The sequence below is a fragment of the Podarcis filfolensis genome (assembly GCF_964270895.1).
Source record: "Podarcis filfolensis genome assembly, chromosome: 13".
Classification (NCBI taxonomy): domain Eukaryota; kingdom Metazoa; phylum Chordata; class Lepidosauria; order Squamata; family Lacertidae; genus Podarcis; species Podarcis filfolensis.
In genome coordinates this window covers 62,519-79,463 of record NC_139615.1, presented here as the reverse complement: position 1 = coordinate 79,463, position 16,945 = coordinate 62,519, and the positions used below count along the sequence as shown (strand labels likewise).

Below are 16,945 nucleotides of genomic sequence, written 5' to 3'. Positions count from 1 at the left end.
GAGAAGGAAGGGAGGGGGGTTACGCTCGGAGGGGCAGGGGGATCCGCCTCCGAGGGAGGTGGAAGAGATGCGGAGCAGAGATGGGGAAAGGGGGGGGCAGATTATCGGCGGCGCGGGGGGGGGGCAAAGATCAAGAAGGAAGAGCGAGAGAGGGAGGGAGGGAGGCGCCGGTGCGGCGTGGGGGGGCGGGGGGAGGCCGGGCCAGGCCGGGCTGTGCGGCGCGGCGGGGCGGAGCGAGCCAGGAAAGAAGGAAGGAGGAAGGGAGAGAATGAAAGAAAGAGGAAGGAGGAGGAGGAGGAGGGAGGGGGGAGAGGGGATGCGCTCCCCTCCTCCTCCTCGTTGGCTCTGTCGGCCCCTCCCCCACGGCAATGCTGCTCCCTCCGGGGACCCTCGGCCTCCGGGCTGGAGTCTCTGAGCAGGTGCCAGGGACTCCCCGGAGGCGGGCAGGCGAGCGCGGCCCCGGGTGGGACTGGTTTCCCGGGTGTCTCTGCAACATCCCCTTTTTTGCGACCGTAGCTCATTCCTGTATTCTTCTGGTGCATTTTAATGGAGAGACGCATTTGGCCTCATCGTTGCATCCACGCAGGTATTAATATTTGCGGGTGATAAGATCGTCAAGGTCAAAACAGCGGCAAGAAAGGGGATCTCGCATTCGCGATGGATTCCTGGCCGGCGGTCCATGCCTCCTTCCGCTTCCTACAGGCTCCTGGACCCCTTCTGCCCCCTGGAGGGTCATCTGCGGGGTGGGGGATGGGGCAGAATGCCAGAATATTTGCCGCATAAAAACTCCAGGATTTGATCGGGGAGTTGCAGGGGGTCCCAGAGGGGCAACTTTCAGAGGCAGAGATCCTGGGGGTGCAATAGTGAGCCTAGAGGCTCTTCCTGACTTGAGCTGGCAAGACACCTGCCTGGAGCAGCTTTCGCACTCATGGCCTGCTGGTGGGCTTCCCTCTGCCTGGTCACAGGATGCCTGACTCAAAGCATCCTGGTGGTCGCATCCAGGTGTCGTAGGGCTCTTCTCCTATTGCCCTAGTCCAATGGGGCTTCCTCAGGTTCCCTTATCCAGCCCTCACTCATGTGGGGTTCTGGGGGTGACCCCCACCCAAATTGTGGGATGCTCTTCCCAGGGTGCTCCACCGGGCACCTTTCCAGGATCCACCAAAGACCTTTTGGATAGTCCCAGGCCTTTGCAGGGAAACTGCATCTCTCCTACATTCAAGCGCTGCTGCTCTCATGACCTGAGCTGTTCTGCATCTTAACGCCCTGCATCTTTCTAGGGTTGCTTACAGATTCATAGATGCACATTCACTTGTGAGGGAACGAAAATATATGAGTGTGCGGAGCAGCCACAAAAAGTCCAAGGAATGGACACTTTGTCACCCTCAATTAGAGGTCAAAGGGCTTCTGTGGATGTCTTCTAAAATCAGTTACAGATAGGTAGCCGTGTTGGTCTGCCATAGTCAAAACAAAAAAAATTTTTTTCTTTCCAGTAGCACCTTAAAGACCAACTAGGTTAGTTCTTGGTATGAGAAGTGTGCATGCACACGAAAGCTCATACCAAGAACTAACTTAGTTGGTCTTTAAGGTGCTACTGGAAAGAAAATTTTTTGTTTTGTTTTGTTCTAAAATCAGAATAAACTTATCCCTTATGATGAGGATAAAATAAAGCTAAAGGATAAAATATTTATGCCCCACCTTTTTATGTGCGTGTCTGTACCACACACACGTTTATTAACAACATACAATCTCAATGAGAGCTGCATAGCACCAGCTGTTTCATTAAAAGCAGCCATTTATCCAAAGCCTGTTGGAACAAGGTCTTCACCTGCCAGCAGGAAGACAAGGAGGGAGCCAGTCTGGCTTCTCTAGGGAGGGAGTTCCAAAGTTGTCTGGCAGCAGCCACCATGACAAAGCCACCTGCCAAGTCCCCACCAAGGGTGCCTTGGGGGTGGCAGGAGCAGGAAAAGGGTCTTCCTGGAAGATCTCAAAACCAGGTCAGGTTCCCATGGGGAATAGGGTCTTTGAGACAGCCTGCTCCTCAGCTGTGTAGGGCTATTTAGGTCAAAAGCAGCACTTTGACTTGTGCCTGGAAAAACTGTAGACTGGTGGCCATTGGGACTGTGGCAACCCAGTAACCAGCCCTGGTCAGCAGTCTGGCTGCAGCAACTTGGGCCGGCTGACGTGTCTGAGGCAACTAAGGCAAGTGCAGCTGTGGCCCAGTCGGGCATCTCAAGGACCCGGCGCAGGTGCGCTCCTGATGCAATATATACAGTGCATGAGCTGCTGGGACAAAGCAACGGGAGCTCACCCCGTCATGTGGATTCGAACTGCAGACTTTCTGGACCTTCTGATTGGCAAGCCCAAGAGGCGCAGTGGTTTAGACCAGTGCCAGCCTCGTCCCTCAGCCTGAAGTGAGAAGAGCCCCACACCCCATAGTCCCATTTGTCTGGATTTAACTTTTGGAGCTTCTGCTGCTTTTACCATCACGTTGCCATACACCTGTGTTTGCCCTGACATTTTGCCAATTCAGCAAAATTCCCCCCTGACACCATTTTTGCACCCGGAAACCAGGACCTGTCAGGAATGGGCAAGCCTAGCCATGATGCTCCCTGGGTGTCCTTGCCTTTCGGCCTAGCCTCCCTCACAGGGGGGTTGTACATCCCCTTGGGCTCCTTGCAGTGGCCACCTGTCAGGGATGCCTGAGATGAGATTCCTGCATTGCAAAGGGTGGGGCTAGATGACCCTTGGGGTCCCAACTCTGATTCTAGGAATGCAGATGCAGTAAGTAATAATCAACAAACAAACTCCAGGTCACTGCTGAGCAACTCCAGAAATGCAGGCAGGAAGGACGGAAAGAAGATGAAACGTGGAGCACACCAAGCGCCCAATAGCATTTCAATCTATTGAAAAAGGACCAAAAAGAAACAAAAAAGGATTTTCCCCCTTTAAAAAAAATGGTTAAGAGTAACATCCTTGAAAAAGAAAACAACAAACACCAAGCCCTAAACTGCCTTGTGGTGGGATCTGTGGATCCAGCCGTGTCATAAGTGCTGGGAGGAAGAGCCCAACAGCGCCCACTGCTGGTGGGAAGAAGCTCCACAGTCCCCAATCGAAACTGATCAATGGTGGCTTGGGTGGGGGAGGGGAGGTTGGGTTGGGGGTCTCCCTCTCCCTCCAGCCCAGCTAGCAGCTCTTTGTATGTGGCCTCCTTGGCTATGGAGAGAAGGGAGCAGCCTTGGCCAGTCTGGTGCCTTCCAGACATTTTGAACTATAACTCCCATCATGGGAGCTGTAGTCCAACGTGTCTTGAGGTCACTGCCTGGATGAAGGCTGGGGCTGATGGCAGCTGGGGCCTAAAAGGCCAAAAGAATACCTGCTGATGTGCAGCCTCTCGCCTCCAAAGGATGTCTTGGGACTCCCTGAGGCCGGGGTGCCCAAGCACCCACAAAATTCCCCACAAAGGGGCTGGGCACCCACCAATTTTGGTGCCAGGGCCCTGCATGCTGCATGGCACCCATGGCCCTGGGAACCCATGATCATAGGGCCAAGTTGGCACTCCTGCCTTGGCATATAGGACCAGGTGGGCATCTGTCACCAGCCCCTTGGGGCATGCTGGGGCCCATGAACACTTCTGGCTCCCAGGAAGCACATGCCCTCCCCCCACCCCACCTGCAGGACCAGCCTCAGCCCCAGCCAAAGAGCCCCCCCTCATGGCCAGAGCATGCCTGGCTCTGCCCTCTAACCAGCATCAATTTAAGCTGCTTCCCTCCACACACCCCACAAGTGTTTAAAGCCCTTCACGTGAGTTGCTTCAGTGCTCCACACAACAGCCCTACAAGGTGGATGGGGCAGTACCATTAGTCTTCCATTGCAGATTGTGGATGGGGAGGGGGGGAGAGAGAGACCCCATCTCCTTCCCCATCATGAGTCTGCGGCCAAAGCAACAAAATGAACCTGGGACTTTGAGGCTCCCATGTCAGCAGGCTGCCCCTGCAAAGAGTCACTCAGGCCCACTGTGGCTGAGTCCCAGGTCAAGAGGTGTGGGGTCCGTCCCCCCCGATGCAGGACCCCACTTCCTTGTGCAAAGTCAGGCCTGGCTGAGGATGCCGAGCTGAGTCACACGGCAGGATCCAGCAGCTGCTCTTGAGTTGTGCCTGAAAAGACATTGTCGGGTCCACTTTTCATTCCGTCCTCACTGACAGGAAGGCCTCTTGAAGCTGATGACCCAGCAGTGGCCACATTTAACTATGGGCTCTAGTGGCATAGCATGTGGAGGTGCTACTGGGGCAACTGCCCCAGGTGCAAAATACTTGCCTTGCCCTGGGCGCTGGCAACCCATGCTATGCCATTGATGTAGTTACAGGTAGGGAGATGTGTTGGTCTGCCGTAGTCGAAACAAAACAAAACAAAACAAAATAAATAAAATAAAATAAATAAAATAATAAAACAATTCCTTCCAGTAGCACCTTAGAGACCAACTAAGTTAGTTATTGGTATGAGCTTTCGTATCTGAAGAAGTGTGCATGCACACGAAAGCTCATACCAATAACTAACTTAGTTGGTCTCTAAGGTGCTACTGGAAGGAATTATTTTATTTTATTTATTTTATTTTTTGCCATTGATGGGCTGCATAAAGTCCCTCCTCTCCTTTGGTGGTTTCTGCGTAGAGGTCGGATGGTCATCTGCCACGGATGCTTTAGTGGTGATTCCTGCATTGCCAGGGTTGGACTGGATGACCCTTAGGGTCCCTTCCAACACTATAGTTCTACAAAGAAGCCCTTCCTTCCACCTGAATCTCCCAACATCCAGAGGGAGCTTCTTCTGGGAATCCCAGAAATGTGGGCAGAATGAGATTTTTCGTGGTAGCTCAGGTCCTCTGTGCCTTCAGCACCCAGCCCATGCCAAGCCTGTTGGGGGCCAGTTGGCCTTTTTGCACCCCCTTCCGCTTGCCACTGCTACCTCACCCCGTCGGCTTGAGAGCCGTTGCCCTGGGGGGGCGGAGGAAACTGTTTGGCATCCAGAAGGTCCTTGTACTGGAGCTCGGGCGTCACCATGCGCTGGCACAGCGCCTGCCAATCGGGGTCCAGGCTGGGCCTCAGGACATAGCCCAGGATGGGGGCCTGCCCAAACTGGAAGGGACGGATGCGCTCGTCCACAATCTGCCCCGCCTCCAGAGGGCCCCCTCCCCGCAGGCACTGCTGCATCCGCTCTGCTCGCCGCTGCCGCAGGGCATCCACCTCCCGGGCCAGGCGTGCACGGCCAAAGCGCTCTGCACGCTCCCAGAAGCTGCGGTTAAAGTGAGTGTAGAGGTGCCAGTCCAGGTTGTTCCAGGCCTGGAGTCGGGCAGCCTCCACGGGCGCCAGTGGGCGGATGGACTCAGGGCTGCGGAAGTTGTGGCGGAAGGCCAGGATGTCCTCCTCTCCCCAGCAGAGGGCATCGCGCAGGAGCACCAGCGACTCGTCCATGTGCTCCGTCAGCAGGACCAGGTGGAAGGTGTGCTCCAGCGTGGCCAGGGCAGCCTGGATTGCGGCCAGGCCCGGGGCTGCTGGTGGGTCCAGGCCAAAGTCGAACCACAGCAGGTTGCGGGCGTAGTGGTTGCCCCTCTCGCTGGGGCGGTAGAAGCGCTGTGGCGAGGCCAGGAAGTGGGGCAAGGTGCCGGCGCGGCGGAAGGCAGGGACAACGCTCCGGTAGTAGGAGAAGGCCGACTCAGCCAGGGAGACGGGGTGCCTCACGATGGAGAAGTAGAAGCTGTCCGGGGGCATGACTTTCTGGACCTGAGGAAGGAGAAGGAGACATGTTGGAGGGAGTATGTGGGGCAGGGTCTGGTCCTCCATATCCCCCAGCCTCATGTGTGTCTGAGGCCCAGTTTGCCCTTTGGCAACAGACAGGCTCTCGGCACTTGCTCAGAGACACATGTCTGCAGTTCTATGAGTCTTTGAAATGTCCAGTATTGCACTTGGCTAGAAAACCAAGCTGCATTTGCCAATATAGTGGTACCTCGGTTTACGAACTTAATCCGTTCCGGAAGTCCATTCTTAAACCAAAACAATTCTTAAACCGAGGTGTGCTTTCTCTACCCTTCCACCATCCAGATTCCATTCTTAGACAGAGGTAAAGTTCTCAAACCAATACACTATTTCCAGTTTTGCAGAGTTTGTAAACCAAATTATTCTTAAACTGGACTGTTCTTAAACTGAGGTACCACTACAGTTGTACCTTGGTGTCGGAATCTCCACTTGGCCGAGCTGATAAAGCTCATCTTCTGGCTGAGTCCTTCGGAATCGCCCTCCGACGAATAATTAACGACCTGAGCCTTTGATGAGGCTTCCAGGCACATTCCGATTCAGCAGAGAATCAAAGCAGCACGCGGAAGTGATGAGATTTATGGCTACATCGTTATGCTTTATTTCTTACTACGCAGACAGCAAAGAAATATACATCCTCTCTCTATGAGAGCAACTCTCTCTCTATGAGAGCAACTGAAACAAAGGAACAAAGGAACAGGAAACCAGTAATGTCACATCCGTCTCCCGTGAGACTTCCAACAGTCTGGAAGGTCTCTGGAATGTAAACAGAGTCCTGTGACTCTAAGCAGCTGCTCAGTGGCAAACAGAAACTAACACATGGATCCCGAACGCCTTGTAAGTTGAACGCTTTTGCTCACGAATGCTGCAAACCCGGAAGTGAGTGTTCTGGTTTGCAAACATTCTTTGGAACCTGAATGCCTGTTGGGGGAGCTTCCTGCAGCCCATCAGAAGCTGCACTTGGTTTCTGAATGTTTTGGAAGTAGAACATACTTCTGGAAAGGATTCTGTTCGTACTTCCGAGGTATGACTGTGTATGTGAAAAGGACCTAGAAAAGAAATAAACCAATGCTGTACCAGCAGAAGTCTAGTGTCCTGATCAAGGGAAGTCATAGTACTCCTGTATTCTGCCTTGGCGAGACCATGCCTGGAATACTGTGTCCAATTCTGGGCACCGCAATTTAAGAAGGATGTTGACAAGCTGGAAGGTGTGCAGAGGAGGGTGACCAAGATGATGAAGAGTCTGGGAACCAAGCCCTGTGAGGAATGGTAGAGGGAGCTGAACAGGAAGAGCCATTCAACAGTGCAATGGACTCCCTTGGACACTCGATTTCTGGTGAGGCAGCCTAGAAACGCCTTTATTTCTTTTGCTGCTGCATCAGAGCATCTGAAAGACTTTTAAAACTGCCATTGGAACAGCCCACTTCCAGGTGGATGTCAAGCCATTCCTCATTCAGTCCCCCAAATCTGAAACCCAAGTTTTCACTCTTGCACGGGGCTAAGGCTGGGAACCCTCTTCGCCTGCACCTACTCATGGATAGCCACCAGTTTTCTGGGGAATCCTGCCTTGCAGGGGCTGGACTATCTGGCCCTGGGGGATCCAGCTGGATCAGAACAATGGAAGCCCATCTAGTCCAGCCTCCTTTTCTCGCAGTGGCCAACCAGATGCCCATTATGGGAAAGCTGCAAGCCAGGTCTGAGCAGAAGAGTGGGATTCAGAAGCATGACTGCCTCCGACTGACTGTTGTTGTTGTTGTTGTTTAGTCGTTTAGTCGTGTCCGACTCTTCGTGACCCCATGGACCAGAGCATGCCAGGCACTCCTGTCTTCCACTGCCTCCCGCAGTTTGGTCAGGCTCATGTTTGTAGCTTCGAGAACACTGTCCAGCCATCTCGTCCTCTGTCGTCCCCTTCTCCTTGTGCCCTCCATCTTTCCTAACATCAGGGTCTTTTCCACGGAGTCTTCTCTTCTCATGAGGTGGCCAAAGTATTGGAGCCTCAACTCCGACTGACTAGTAGTCATCAATAGCCCTTCTCCTCCCCAATGGGTGTGTCTGATCCTCCTTTAAAGCTGCCCAAATTGGTGGCCACTGCTGCCTCCTGTGGGAGGGAGTTCCACAATTTAACAAAGAAGGACTTGCCTTTCATCTGCCCCGAATCTCCCAACATTCACTCTCCTTAGATGCCCACAAGTTTGAGAGGGTGCATTACAGAGGCACTGGTTCAGACACCAGCCTCCACATCATCATCATCATCATCATCATCATCAAATGTTATTTGTATCCCGCCCTCCCTGGCCAAAGCTGGGCTCAGAGCAGCTAACAATAAGTAAAAATAGCAGTGTACATAAAGCCACACAGTCAATTAATTAAAATACATTCCAAAATCAATTCAGAATCAAATTAATGTTAACCATTGGGCTAGAGCTCTATGAGGATTACAGAAGGAGAGAAGGGGTCAGACTGTGCCTTGGCCAAAGGCCTGGCGGAACAGCTCCATCTTGCAGGCCCTGTGGAAAGATGTCAAGTCCAGCAGGGCCCTAGCCTCTTGTGACAGAGTGTTCCACATGCCCCCACATGCCCCCCAGCCCCACTCTTTGAGCCCCACCTAGTCTCACCTCTGGCAAGTTGAAGCGCATGTGGTGGCAGAGGATGTCGAAGGGGCGCCCTCCGGGATGCCACCCTTTGACCCGCCGTGCCTGGAAGAGGTTAGGGTAGCTGAACTGGTAGCGGGCGGGGAGGGCAAAGCGCAGACCCCGGGCGTCCCCAAAGCGGTGCAGGAGGTTGATGATGGTGCTGCTGCCCGTCTTGTGGCTCTTCAGGAAGACCAGGTGGTGTCTCGGCTGGCAGCGGTGTCCTGGCCGCCCCTCCGCCTCCTCCTGTTCCGCTTTGGGCAGAGGGGGAGCCCAGGGGGTCGGAGGCAGCTGGGACAAGGAAGCCCTGGAGGAGGAAGAGGAGATCAGAGAAGCCCTCACTGGCCAGCCTCAGTGTCACAGGGGGTTGGGCTGGATGACCTCTGGGTCTCTCGTCTGACTTTCCAATTCTAGGATTCTATGGCATTGCCTTGAGTGGCCACCGGGGGCACTGCTGAGCATTGGGTGGTCCTGAAGGCAAGGAAGGTGGAACAGTTACCTCTTCTGAAAGGAGACCCCGAAGAGCTGGATGGTGAAGCCGATGGTCATGGAGACAGCCAGGGCGGCCCACAGCACCTGGAAGCGGCAGCAGTGCCCATAGAGGACCCTCATGGTCCTCTGGCCTCTGGGGGGCAGGGCGAGAGAGGGGCAGGCCAGGACGCCGCAACCCTGGAGGGGAGGAGGAGGTTTGTAAATGGAAGAAAACAGACCCTCAAATCATGCCCCTCATTTGTCTCAAGTTCATGGAACTGGAGAGCTGAAAGGGACCCCTGGGGGTCATCCAGTCCAGCCCTCTGCAATGCAGGAATCTCAGCTCAAGCAGGTGGTCTCTGCTTTAAAAAAAAAACCCAAGGAAGGAGAGTCCACCACCTTCTGAGGGAGCTTGTTCCTCTGCCATTTGTCCCTTCCTTCCTTGTCATCTGAATCCTGCAGTGCAGAGGGTTGGACTAGATGACCCTCAGGATCCCTTCCAACTATATCATGCCACAAATCCATTGGTTCAGAGCAGTGGAAAAGAAGCTTGCTCCATCCCTCCCAGGCATGGGCAACAACCTCTGCTCAGCCTCACCCACAGGGAGAGCTCGCCTGAGGACCATCCAGGGCTGCTGAAACTCCAGAGGGAAGCAAGAGGCAGATTCTGCGCTCAGTTCCTGGAGGTGCCTGGCCTGGGGGGGGGGCAGTCAGAGGATGGTCATGGGGCTCCTCCCCAGAGCTGCTTCTGGCCTTCCTCACCCCACACCCGTGTCACACTCCCCACAGTTGCATCCTGGAGCCCAGCACAGAAGAGGCAGCCATCTCTGGGGTGTGCAGGAGCAACACCTGGCCAATGCCAACACTGGTCCTGGCCCTCCCCGCCCCACACCTGGCCTTCCCTCCCACTCTGCACACATCTCAGCCCATCCCAGCTGCTGCTGCTGCGGTGTCTGGAAGGATGAGGAAGCAGCCAGGCTGTGCTTGCGGCAGGAAGGAAGAACAAACATCCCAGCCCCAGACAAACCAGGTAGATGGGCAGGCTGGCATTCCACTGGGCAGGAGAGGCTCCACTGGGTCAGGGGCTCCATGTCCCTGGGGAAGGACGCCTGGGAGAGCCTCCCAGCCCCTCAGCCACCCCATTACTGCTGCTGCCTCCTCTTTGGCGCTTGCCCTTTGCCTTCCTCCTGCCACTCCTCATTAAGGACTAGGAGGATTAGAAGGCCTGGAGCAGCCTGGCAGATGGCAGCAGCCCTGCGGAGGAGGCTTAGGCGGCACCAGGGGAGGAAGGGGCCTCTGTGGGTCGGGACTGGGACAGCCCAATGGGCCCTGCTGCTGCAAGGAAAGTGGGAGGGGATCGCATCCTCAAGCCTCCCCTCCCAAGGCTGCTCCTTGGTCCTTGTGGCACCCGAGAGAGCCAGTTCCAGGAGTGTCTTTGAGGGCCCTGGCATGGAAAGAATGGGCAGAGAAGCAGTTTCCTCCCTGGTGGGCAGCCAGCGAAGCCCCGTGTGGGAAGATTCAGGGCAGACAAGAGAAAACCCTTCTTAGTTAAACTGGGGAACTCCCTCCTGCAGGAGGAAACAATAGCCACGACCTGCCTGGCTTTTCAAGAGAGGGCTATGGAGGGCTAGTAGCCAGGATGGTTTGGCCCAGATCCTGCTTGCAGGTTTCCTGAAAGGCTCTTCTGAGGTTCTTCTGAATGTCTTCAGTCCTTCCAGGGTTCCCCAAACCAGCCCTGTCTGGAGCAATTGTCTGCCCCCTGCCCCGGTCTCCAGTGGGGTAAAGGAGGGTCTGCTTGTGGGGAGACTGATAAAATGTCCAGGAGATCTAGAAACCAAGCAGAGTGAGGAAGGCTTGAGGGAGTTGGGGATGTTTAGCCTGGAGAAGAGGAGACTGAGAGGAGATACGAGATAGCCCTCTTCAGATATCCCAAGGGCTGCCACATGGAAGAGGCAGCAAGCTTGTTTTTCTCCTGCTCCGGAGGAGAGGACCCAAACCAACGGATTCAAACGACAAGAAAGGAGATTCCGACTCAACATCCGACGGTAAGATCCCTCGGGAGGTTGCGGACTCGCCTTCTCGGGTGGTTTTTGAGCAGACGTCGATTGGCCCGCGTTCAGGGATGCCTTAGCGGTGACTCCTGTGCTGCCGGAGGTTAAGCTAGAAGACCCCTGGGGGTCCCGCCCAGTGCCACAGTTGTGTGACTCTGCGCTGTCGCCTCCTCGCCGTGCGCCCGCCCTCTCCCCCCGCAACCCCTCTCGGAGCGCCCCGGGGGCGAGGGCCGGCTTTCCCCACGTGGCTCCCTTGGCACCCGCAGCGGAGCAGCTGCCGGCCAGCTGTCCCGGGGACACACGCCCTGCCCGGGGGCCTGGCGCCCCGCCCTCCCGCTTCCACCAGTAACTCCGAGCCGAGGCTACCCTCCGGAAGAAGGCGAAACACAGCGGCTTCTGGGCACGTGCAGAGCGCCTTCTCCCTCTCTGCGCTTTAAACTGCCCCCGCCCCTGGGTCTGGACCCAGCTGCGGAAGTTGGCTCTGCTCACCAGCCCCCCAGCCCCCCCGCAGCTCCGGCTTCGCTTCTGCTGCCCCGGACTTTTTTCCGGTGGGGGGATCATCTGTCTATGCAGACTAGCTGAAAATGCATGAGAGGGCAACCAGCCGGGAGGGGAGTTCTAACCACCGGAGATGCGGGGGGGGGCTCCCTCCTTCCTCCGCCTTGCCCTCCCCTGCAAAGAATCAGACCCATCTACCCCCTCCCGAAGCGCAGCTTCTCCCGCCTCACCTGAGAAGGGCAGTGTGTGTTTGGGGGTGTCGCTCAGAGCCGCCCCCCGCGGTTGCCCGGGCGCCTCAATTCCATCCTGGGGGGCTGGGGAGAAGAGAGAGCTCCGCCACCTCTCTCCTTCCCTCCCTGCGTTGTCCTTCTCCTCTTTCTCCTCCCGAACTTTTTCCTTCCCTCCTTCTCTCCGCCCCCTTCTGCCTTCCCAACTTTTCTCTCCCCTCCCCCGCCGCCGCCCGCCGGCCGTCTTTTGTCTGCGCCGCCCCAGCCCCTCTCCGGCCCCTCTCCCCGCCGGCGGCCGAATGGCGGGGGGAGACGGAGCTGTGCACGATTCTCCCCCGCCGCTTCGAAAACAGCAGCGAAACGCCGCCGCCGTCCCGCGCCCTGCAAGAAGCTCGTCCCGCGTCCCCTTCCTTGGGCACGCTGCTCCCAGAGCCAGTCTCCTGCGGGTCCTCAGGGGGCAGGAAGCGCACTCTGCACATGCTCTGGAGTCTCTCTCTCTTTTGCTGGATTTCGGGGCTGAATGCTGCGGTGCGTGGCTTCGCTTTCTTCCCGGCTCAGTGCCTCCTCCTCCACCTTCAGCAACCCAGACGCCCCCTCCCTGACCCCCCCGGATATTTTAGGATTTTTAATCTCATGGTCATGGGTTCCAGCCCCACGTGGGGCCAAAAGATTCCTGGCTTGCAGGGGAATGGGCAGGTGACCCTCGGGGTCCCTTCTGTGATTCTATCAGCTGCTCTTTGGGCCCTAAATGCTTGGAGGCTCCATGGCCTGCAAGATGAGGGGTTCCTGCTGGGGCAAAAGTGTCCCCGCCCCAGAGGCAGAAGATTCCTGCATGGCGGAGGGGTCAGACTAGAGGACCCTTGGGTACCCCTTCCAACACTACGATCCTGCAACTGTCTTTCTTTCCCCTCTATAGGGCCTGCTCTGGGGAGGGACACACAGAGGGAGACCCACACCGAGGGAAGAGGCTGAGCTTCCGCCTTGCAACAGGAGGCCTCAAGTCCACCACCGCCCCCCTCCCCAGCATCTCATGTCAGGGTTAACACAGCAAGTCAGAAGAGCCTGCAGCTGCATCATGGCCATGGCCCCTTGAGTCCAGCTGCCACCCAGGTGCCTCAGTGGGGGGTCCACATGCAGGACCTGGGTGCAAGAGCAGCACCCTCCCCGTGGCCTCATAAACCCTGAGGAGCTGCTGTTGCCAGTCAGGGCAAGTGGGATGGACCCCAGGGGTCTGACTCCATCTCAGTCTGGAGGGGGCACCCTCTTGGCCTCCCCCCTCAGGCAGCTGGGCCTGAGCTCAAGAGGCAAGGCCACCCCCACCCACTGCCTGCCCCAGGCCTCTCTTTTACCCCCACCCCCTCTCCACTCCCCCCTCTCTTGCACAAACAAACATCACCCCCAAAACAACCACCTTTGGCAGCAAATTATACCTGGCAAGCAAAGGCTGGCTGTCAGCTGTGGAGATGGCCTGCTTGCCTCAACACCCCCCCACTCACTCACCCCCCCCCCACCAATGTGCAGGGCTCATCTCCCCCCCCCCCAGCACCTCCAGAGGTGGGACTCTGGCTCTCTGCCCTTGCAGGCTCTTTCGCAACCTCTCTGGCTCCTTCATAGGAGCTGGCTGCCTCCATCCCCGCTCTCTCTCACACAGGCACACCCAACAGTTTGGCCTAGGAAGGAGGGGAGGGGAGGGGAGCCAGCCCCCCCACTCCCACCCCTGGGGATGGTCTCTCATGGCGCAAAGCAGATGTGGCCAGTGGGGAGGGGCAGCTGCTCTCCAGAGCCCTTTCGCAGAAATGATAAACGTAAGAAGAGCCCTCCTGAATCAGCCCAGGGTCATCTGGCCAGAGCCCAGGAGTGGTGGGAGGCACCAGCTGGGAAGCCCCCAGGGGAAGAAAGCACAGAACTAGAGGACTGGGGGTGGGACAACGATGAGAGGTCAGAGGGAGAAGAGGGGGCAGCCTGGGAGGAAGAGGTGTCAACTGCTGGAGAGGCAACAGGGTTCAGCGAGCAGGAAGAGGCTGGAGCAGAGAGCAGCTCAGATTCTGAGGCTGAAGCAGAGGCTGGAGAAGAGGAAGGCTGCTGAAGAAGCCAGAGTGTCTCCTCCTCCTGCTGCAACCACCTCCCCTCCCCTGCTGGTCTCCCAGAGCCAGAAGAGGTATGAAGAGGGTGGAGCAGAGACAGACAGGGTGAAAAAGTTTCCAATTGCTTGGGAAGGACTCGGGGAGGAGGAGACCACCTCATTGGGGGGAAGAGTTGCTGTGCTCACTAGGCCTGGCCTCCTCTTGGAATAAAAAGGGTTAACTTTGCTGACACTGTGAGTTATTGCTGACCTGCTCCTGACCCCCGCCCTGACCCCCAGCATCCTGACCTCACAGTGGTTGAATAGTTGCCTGCTGTGGGAAACCAGCAAGCAGAGTCTGAGCAGAAGAAGAACTCTCCCCTCCTGGGGTGTCCAGCAACTGGTGTTCAGAAAGATGGCTGCCTCCAAGCATTGCCAGAGCCATATTTCCTCCCCATAAATTTGTAGAATCATCTTTTAGAGTCATCCAAGTTGGTGGCCATCGCTGCCTCCTGTGGGAGGGAGTGCCGTAGTTTATGTGCTGCATGAAAAAGCATCTCCTTTTAGGTGTCCTGAATCTTCCAAAATTCAGGTTCATTGAATGTCCATGAGGATCATAGAATTGTAGAAGTGGAAGGAACCATGGCGGTCATCTAGTCCAACCCCCTGCAATGCAGGAATCTTTTGCCCGACTTGGGGATTGAACCTGTGACCTTGGAATTAAGAGTCTCCTGCTCTACCAAGTGAGCTATCCAAGATGCAACCAAAAGGCTCAGGGGGTGGAGCAATTCCCCTATGAAGAAAGGTGGTCTGTTAGAATCATAGAATGTAATGCAGGAATCCCGAAAAGGCTGGTAAGAAGCAACACAATAGAAGAAGTTGTGCATGGCTTGAGGAATGTGGGTGGGGAGACATTTTTCTCCCCCTGCTCCTAATCACAGTGGGCTCGCCCAATGAGTATGTACGTCTAAAACTCTGTGGTCTGTTGCCGTGCGATGCAGCCATGACCGCTGCCAACTTGGGGGGCTCCATCATGTGGGGATGAGGGGCATGGTGTCCTCAGTGTGTATCTGCTCCTCCCTCTGAACCAGGGGAGGCTGAACCAAAAGGCTCAGGGGGTGGAGCAATTCCCCTATGAAGAAAGGTGGTCTGTTAGAATCATAGAATGTAATGCAGGAATCCCGAAAAGGCTGGTAAGAAGCAACACAATAGAAGAAGTTGTGCATGGCTTGAGGAATGTGGGTGGGGAGACATTTTTCTCCCCCTGCTCCTAATCACAGTGGGCTCGCCCAATGAGTATGTACGTCTAAAACTCTGTGGTCTGTTGCCGTGCGATGCAGCCATGACCGCTGCCAACTTGGGGGGCTCCATCATGTGGGGATGAGGGGCATGGTGTCCTCAGTGTGTATCTGCTCCTCCCTCTGAACCAGGGGAGGCTGAACCAAAAGGCTCAGGGGGTGGAGCAATTCCCCTATGAAGAAAGGTGGTCTGTTAGAATCATAGAATGTAATGCAGGAATCCCGAAAAGGCTGGTAAGAAGCAACACAATAGAAGAAGTTGTGCATGGCTTGAGGAATGTGGGTGGGGAGACATTTTTCTCCCCCTGCTCCTAATCACAGTGGGCTCGCCCAATGAGTATGTACGTCTAAAACTCTGTGGTCTGTTGCCGTGCGATGCAGCCATGACCGCTGCCAACTTGGGGGGCTCCATCATGTGGGGATGAGGGGCATGGTGTCCTCAGTGTGTATCTGCTCCTCCCTCTGAACCAGGGGAGGCTGTGCAGGCCTTGAGTCAATGCCCAGAGGCCGTGATGGGCTGGAGTGGAGTCAGCAGACGGAGTCTGGAGCCAGGAGGTGGTTCTCGTGTCCAAGGGATGGCCTGTGGTGGGAGAGGCTGTGCCGCTGCTGCAAAGGAACGAGTCCCTGATTGAAATTTGTGGCTGGAGGTTCATGGAACTGTAGCCTTGGAAGGGACCCCAGGGGTCATTTGCACAACCACCTGCCATGCCAAATCTCAACTGACAGATGGCCATGACAGACGGTTGGCTTGGCTTGGGTGGTGTGGAGTGCTGATGCCCAGGTATGAGACTGGCACACTACTCATGGTCTTTCCTGGGTGCAGACAGTTTGGCCCTGCCCACCCCATGCCTTAATGCAGCGGTTCCCAAAGTGGGTGGCAGAGCCCCCTGGGGGATTCCCTAGTGGGGTGGGAGTGTATAGGACCATCAGGCTTTGCCAAAGGTGATATCCCTCAACCAAGTTCACCCATTTGGCCGACTTACGGTAATTAAACTAGCTTTAACTGGTTACAGATAGGTAGCCGTGTTGGTCTGCCATAGTCAAAACAAAAAAAAATTTTTTCCTTCCAGTAGCACCTTAAAGACCAACTAAGTTAGTTCTTGGTATGAGCTTTCGTGTGCATGCACACTTCTTCAGATACACAGATACTTCAGATACTTTAACTGGGTTTTGAAGAAATGTGCAATTAATCATTTCTGTTCCAAATTTGACTGTGTTGTTATCTTCCTGAGCAGCTTGTGCAAACCGCACTTCTGAATAATGCTTTTTATAGGGTAGGGAGGCAGCACCGAGGGTGAGTTTATGGAACTAAGCCGGGAGCAGCCCAACGAAGTCTGGGGCCTGCTGCTGTAATGTCCTCCTGCTGAGACCATGCTCTTTGTGAATCCGACGCCTGGTTGGCTGCTGTGAGAACAGGACCCTGGAGCAGACGGGTCGGTCATTGGCCTGATCCAGCCTCAGGCTGTTCTCATGTTCTGATGAAGTTGCCCTGGAAGCTGCAGCTGTTGCAAAACCCCCAAGCACTGAGAGGTGCTGGTGATGCATGTGCAAATCCCTGAATGGCCAGGGCACCCTCAGTGCTTTAAAGACGGCATCTCCCGGCCTCCACCGCTGGTGGGGGTGGGGTGTGAGAGAGAGAGACAAGACTCAAGTTCTCCTTCTTGGAGGCTCCATGATGACGGATTCTTCGCATTGCAGGGGGTTGGACTACATGACCCTTGGGGTCCCCCCTTGGTGATGCGTGTTTGTCACCATCGTTTGGGCATGAAAGAAAGGAGATTTTGACTAAACATCTGGAAGAACCTTCTGATAGCATGAGCTGTTCGAGAATGGAAAGGTCTCCCTCGGAAGGCAGTGGACTCTCCTTCCTTGGAGGTTTTTAAGCAGAGACTGGATGGCCCTCT

The 16,945-nt window shown here is 55.7% G+C and overlaps 1 protein-coding gene and 1 long non-coding RNA gene across 2 annotated transcripts; one reads left to right on the top strand and one right to left on the bottom strand.

Annotated features, from left to right (window-relative positions):
• Positions 1-179: 179 nt before the first annotated feature.
• LOC310748347 lies at positions 180-1,427 on the top strand. The gene is made up of 2 exons (XR_014541302.1): positions 180-586; positions 1,278-1,427. It is a non-coding gene; the product is annotated as an uncharacterized lncRNA (long non-coding RNA).
• A 1,451-nt stretch (positions 1,428-2,878) lies between these two features.
• GAL3ST4 (galactose-3-O-sulfotransferase 4) lies at positions 2,879-11,790 on the bottom strand. Its single transcript, XM_083580731.1, has 4 exons — positions 11,685-11,790; positions 8,934-9,103; positions 8,420-8,741; positions 2,879-5,774 (listed from the first exon to the last, which is right to left on the bottom strand). Exons 2-4 carry the CDS (start codon positions 9,044-9,046, stop codon positions 4,956-4,958), a joined length of 1,254 nt encoding a protein of 417 aa, XP_083436857.1. The 5' UTR covers positions 9,047-9,103; positions 11,685-11,790; the 3' UTR covers positions 2,879-4,955.
• Positions 11,791-16,945: the final 5,155 nt, after the last annotated feature.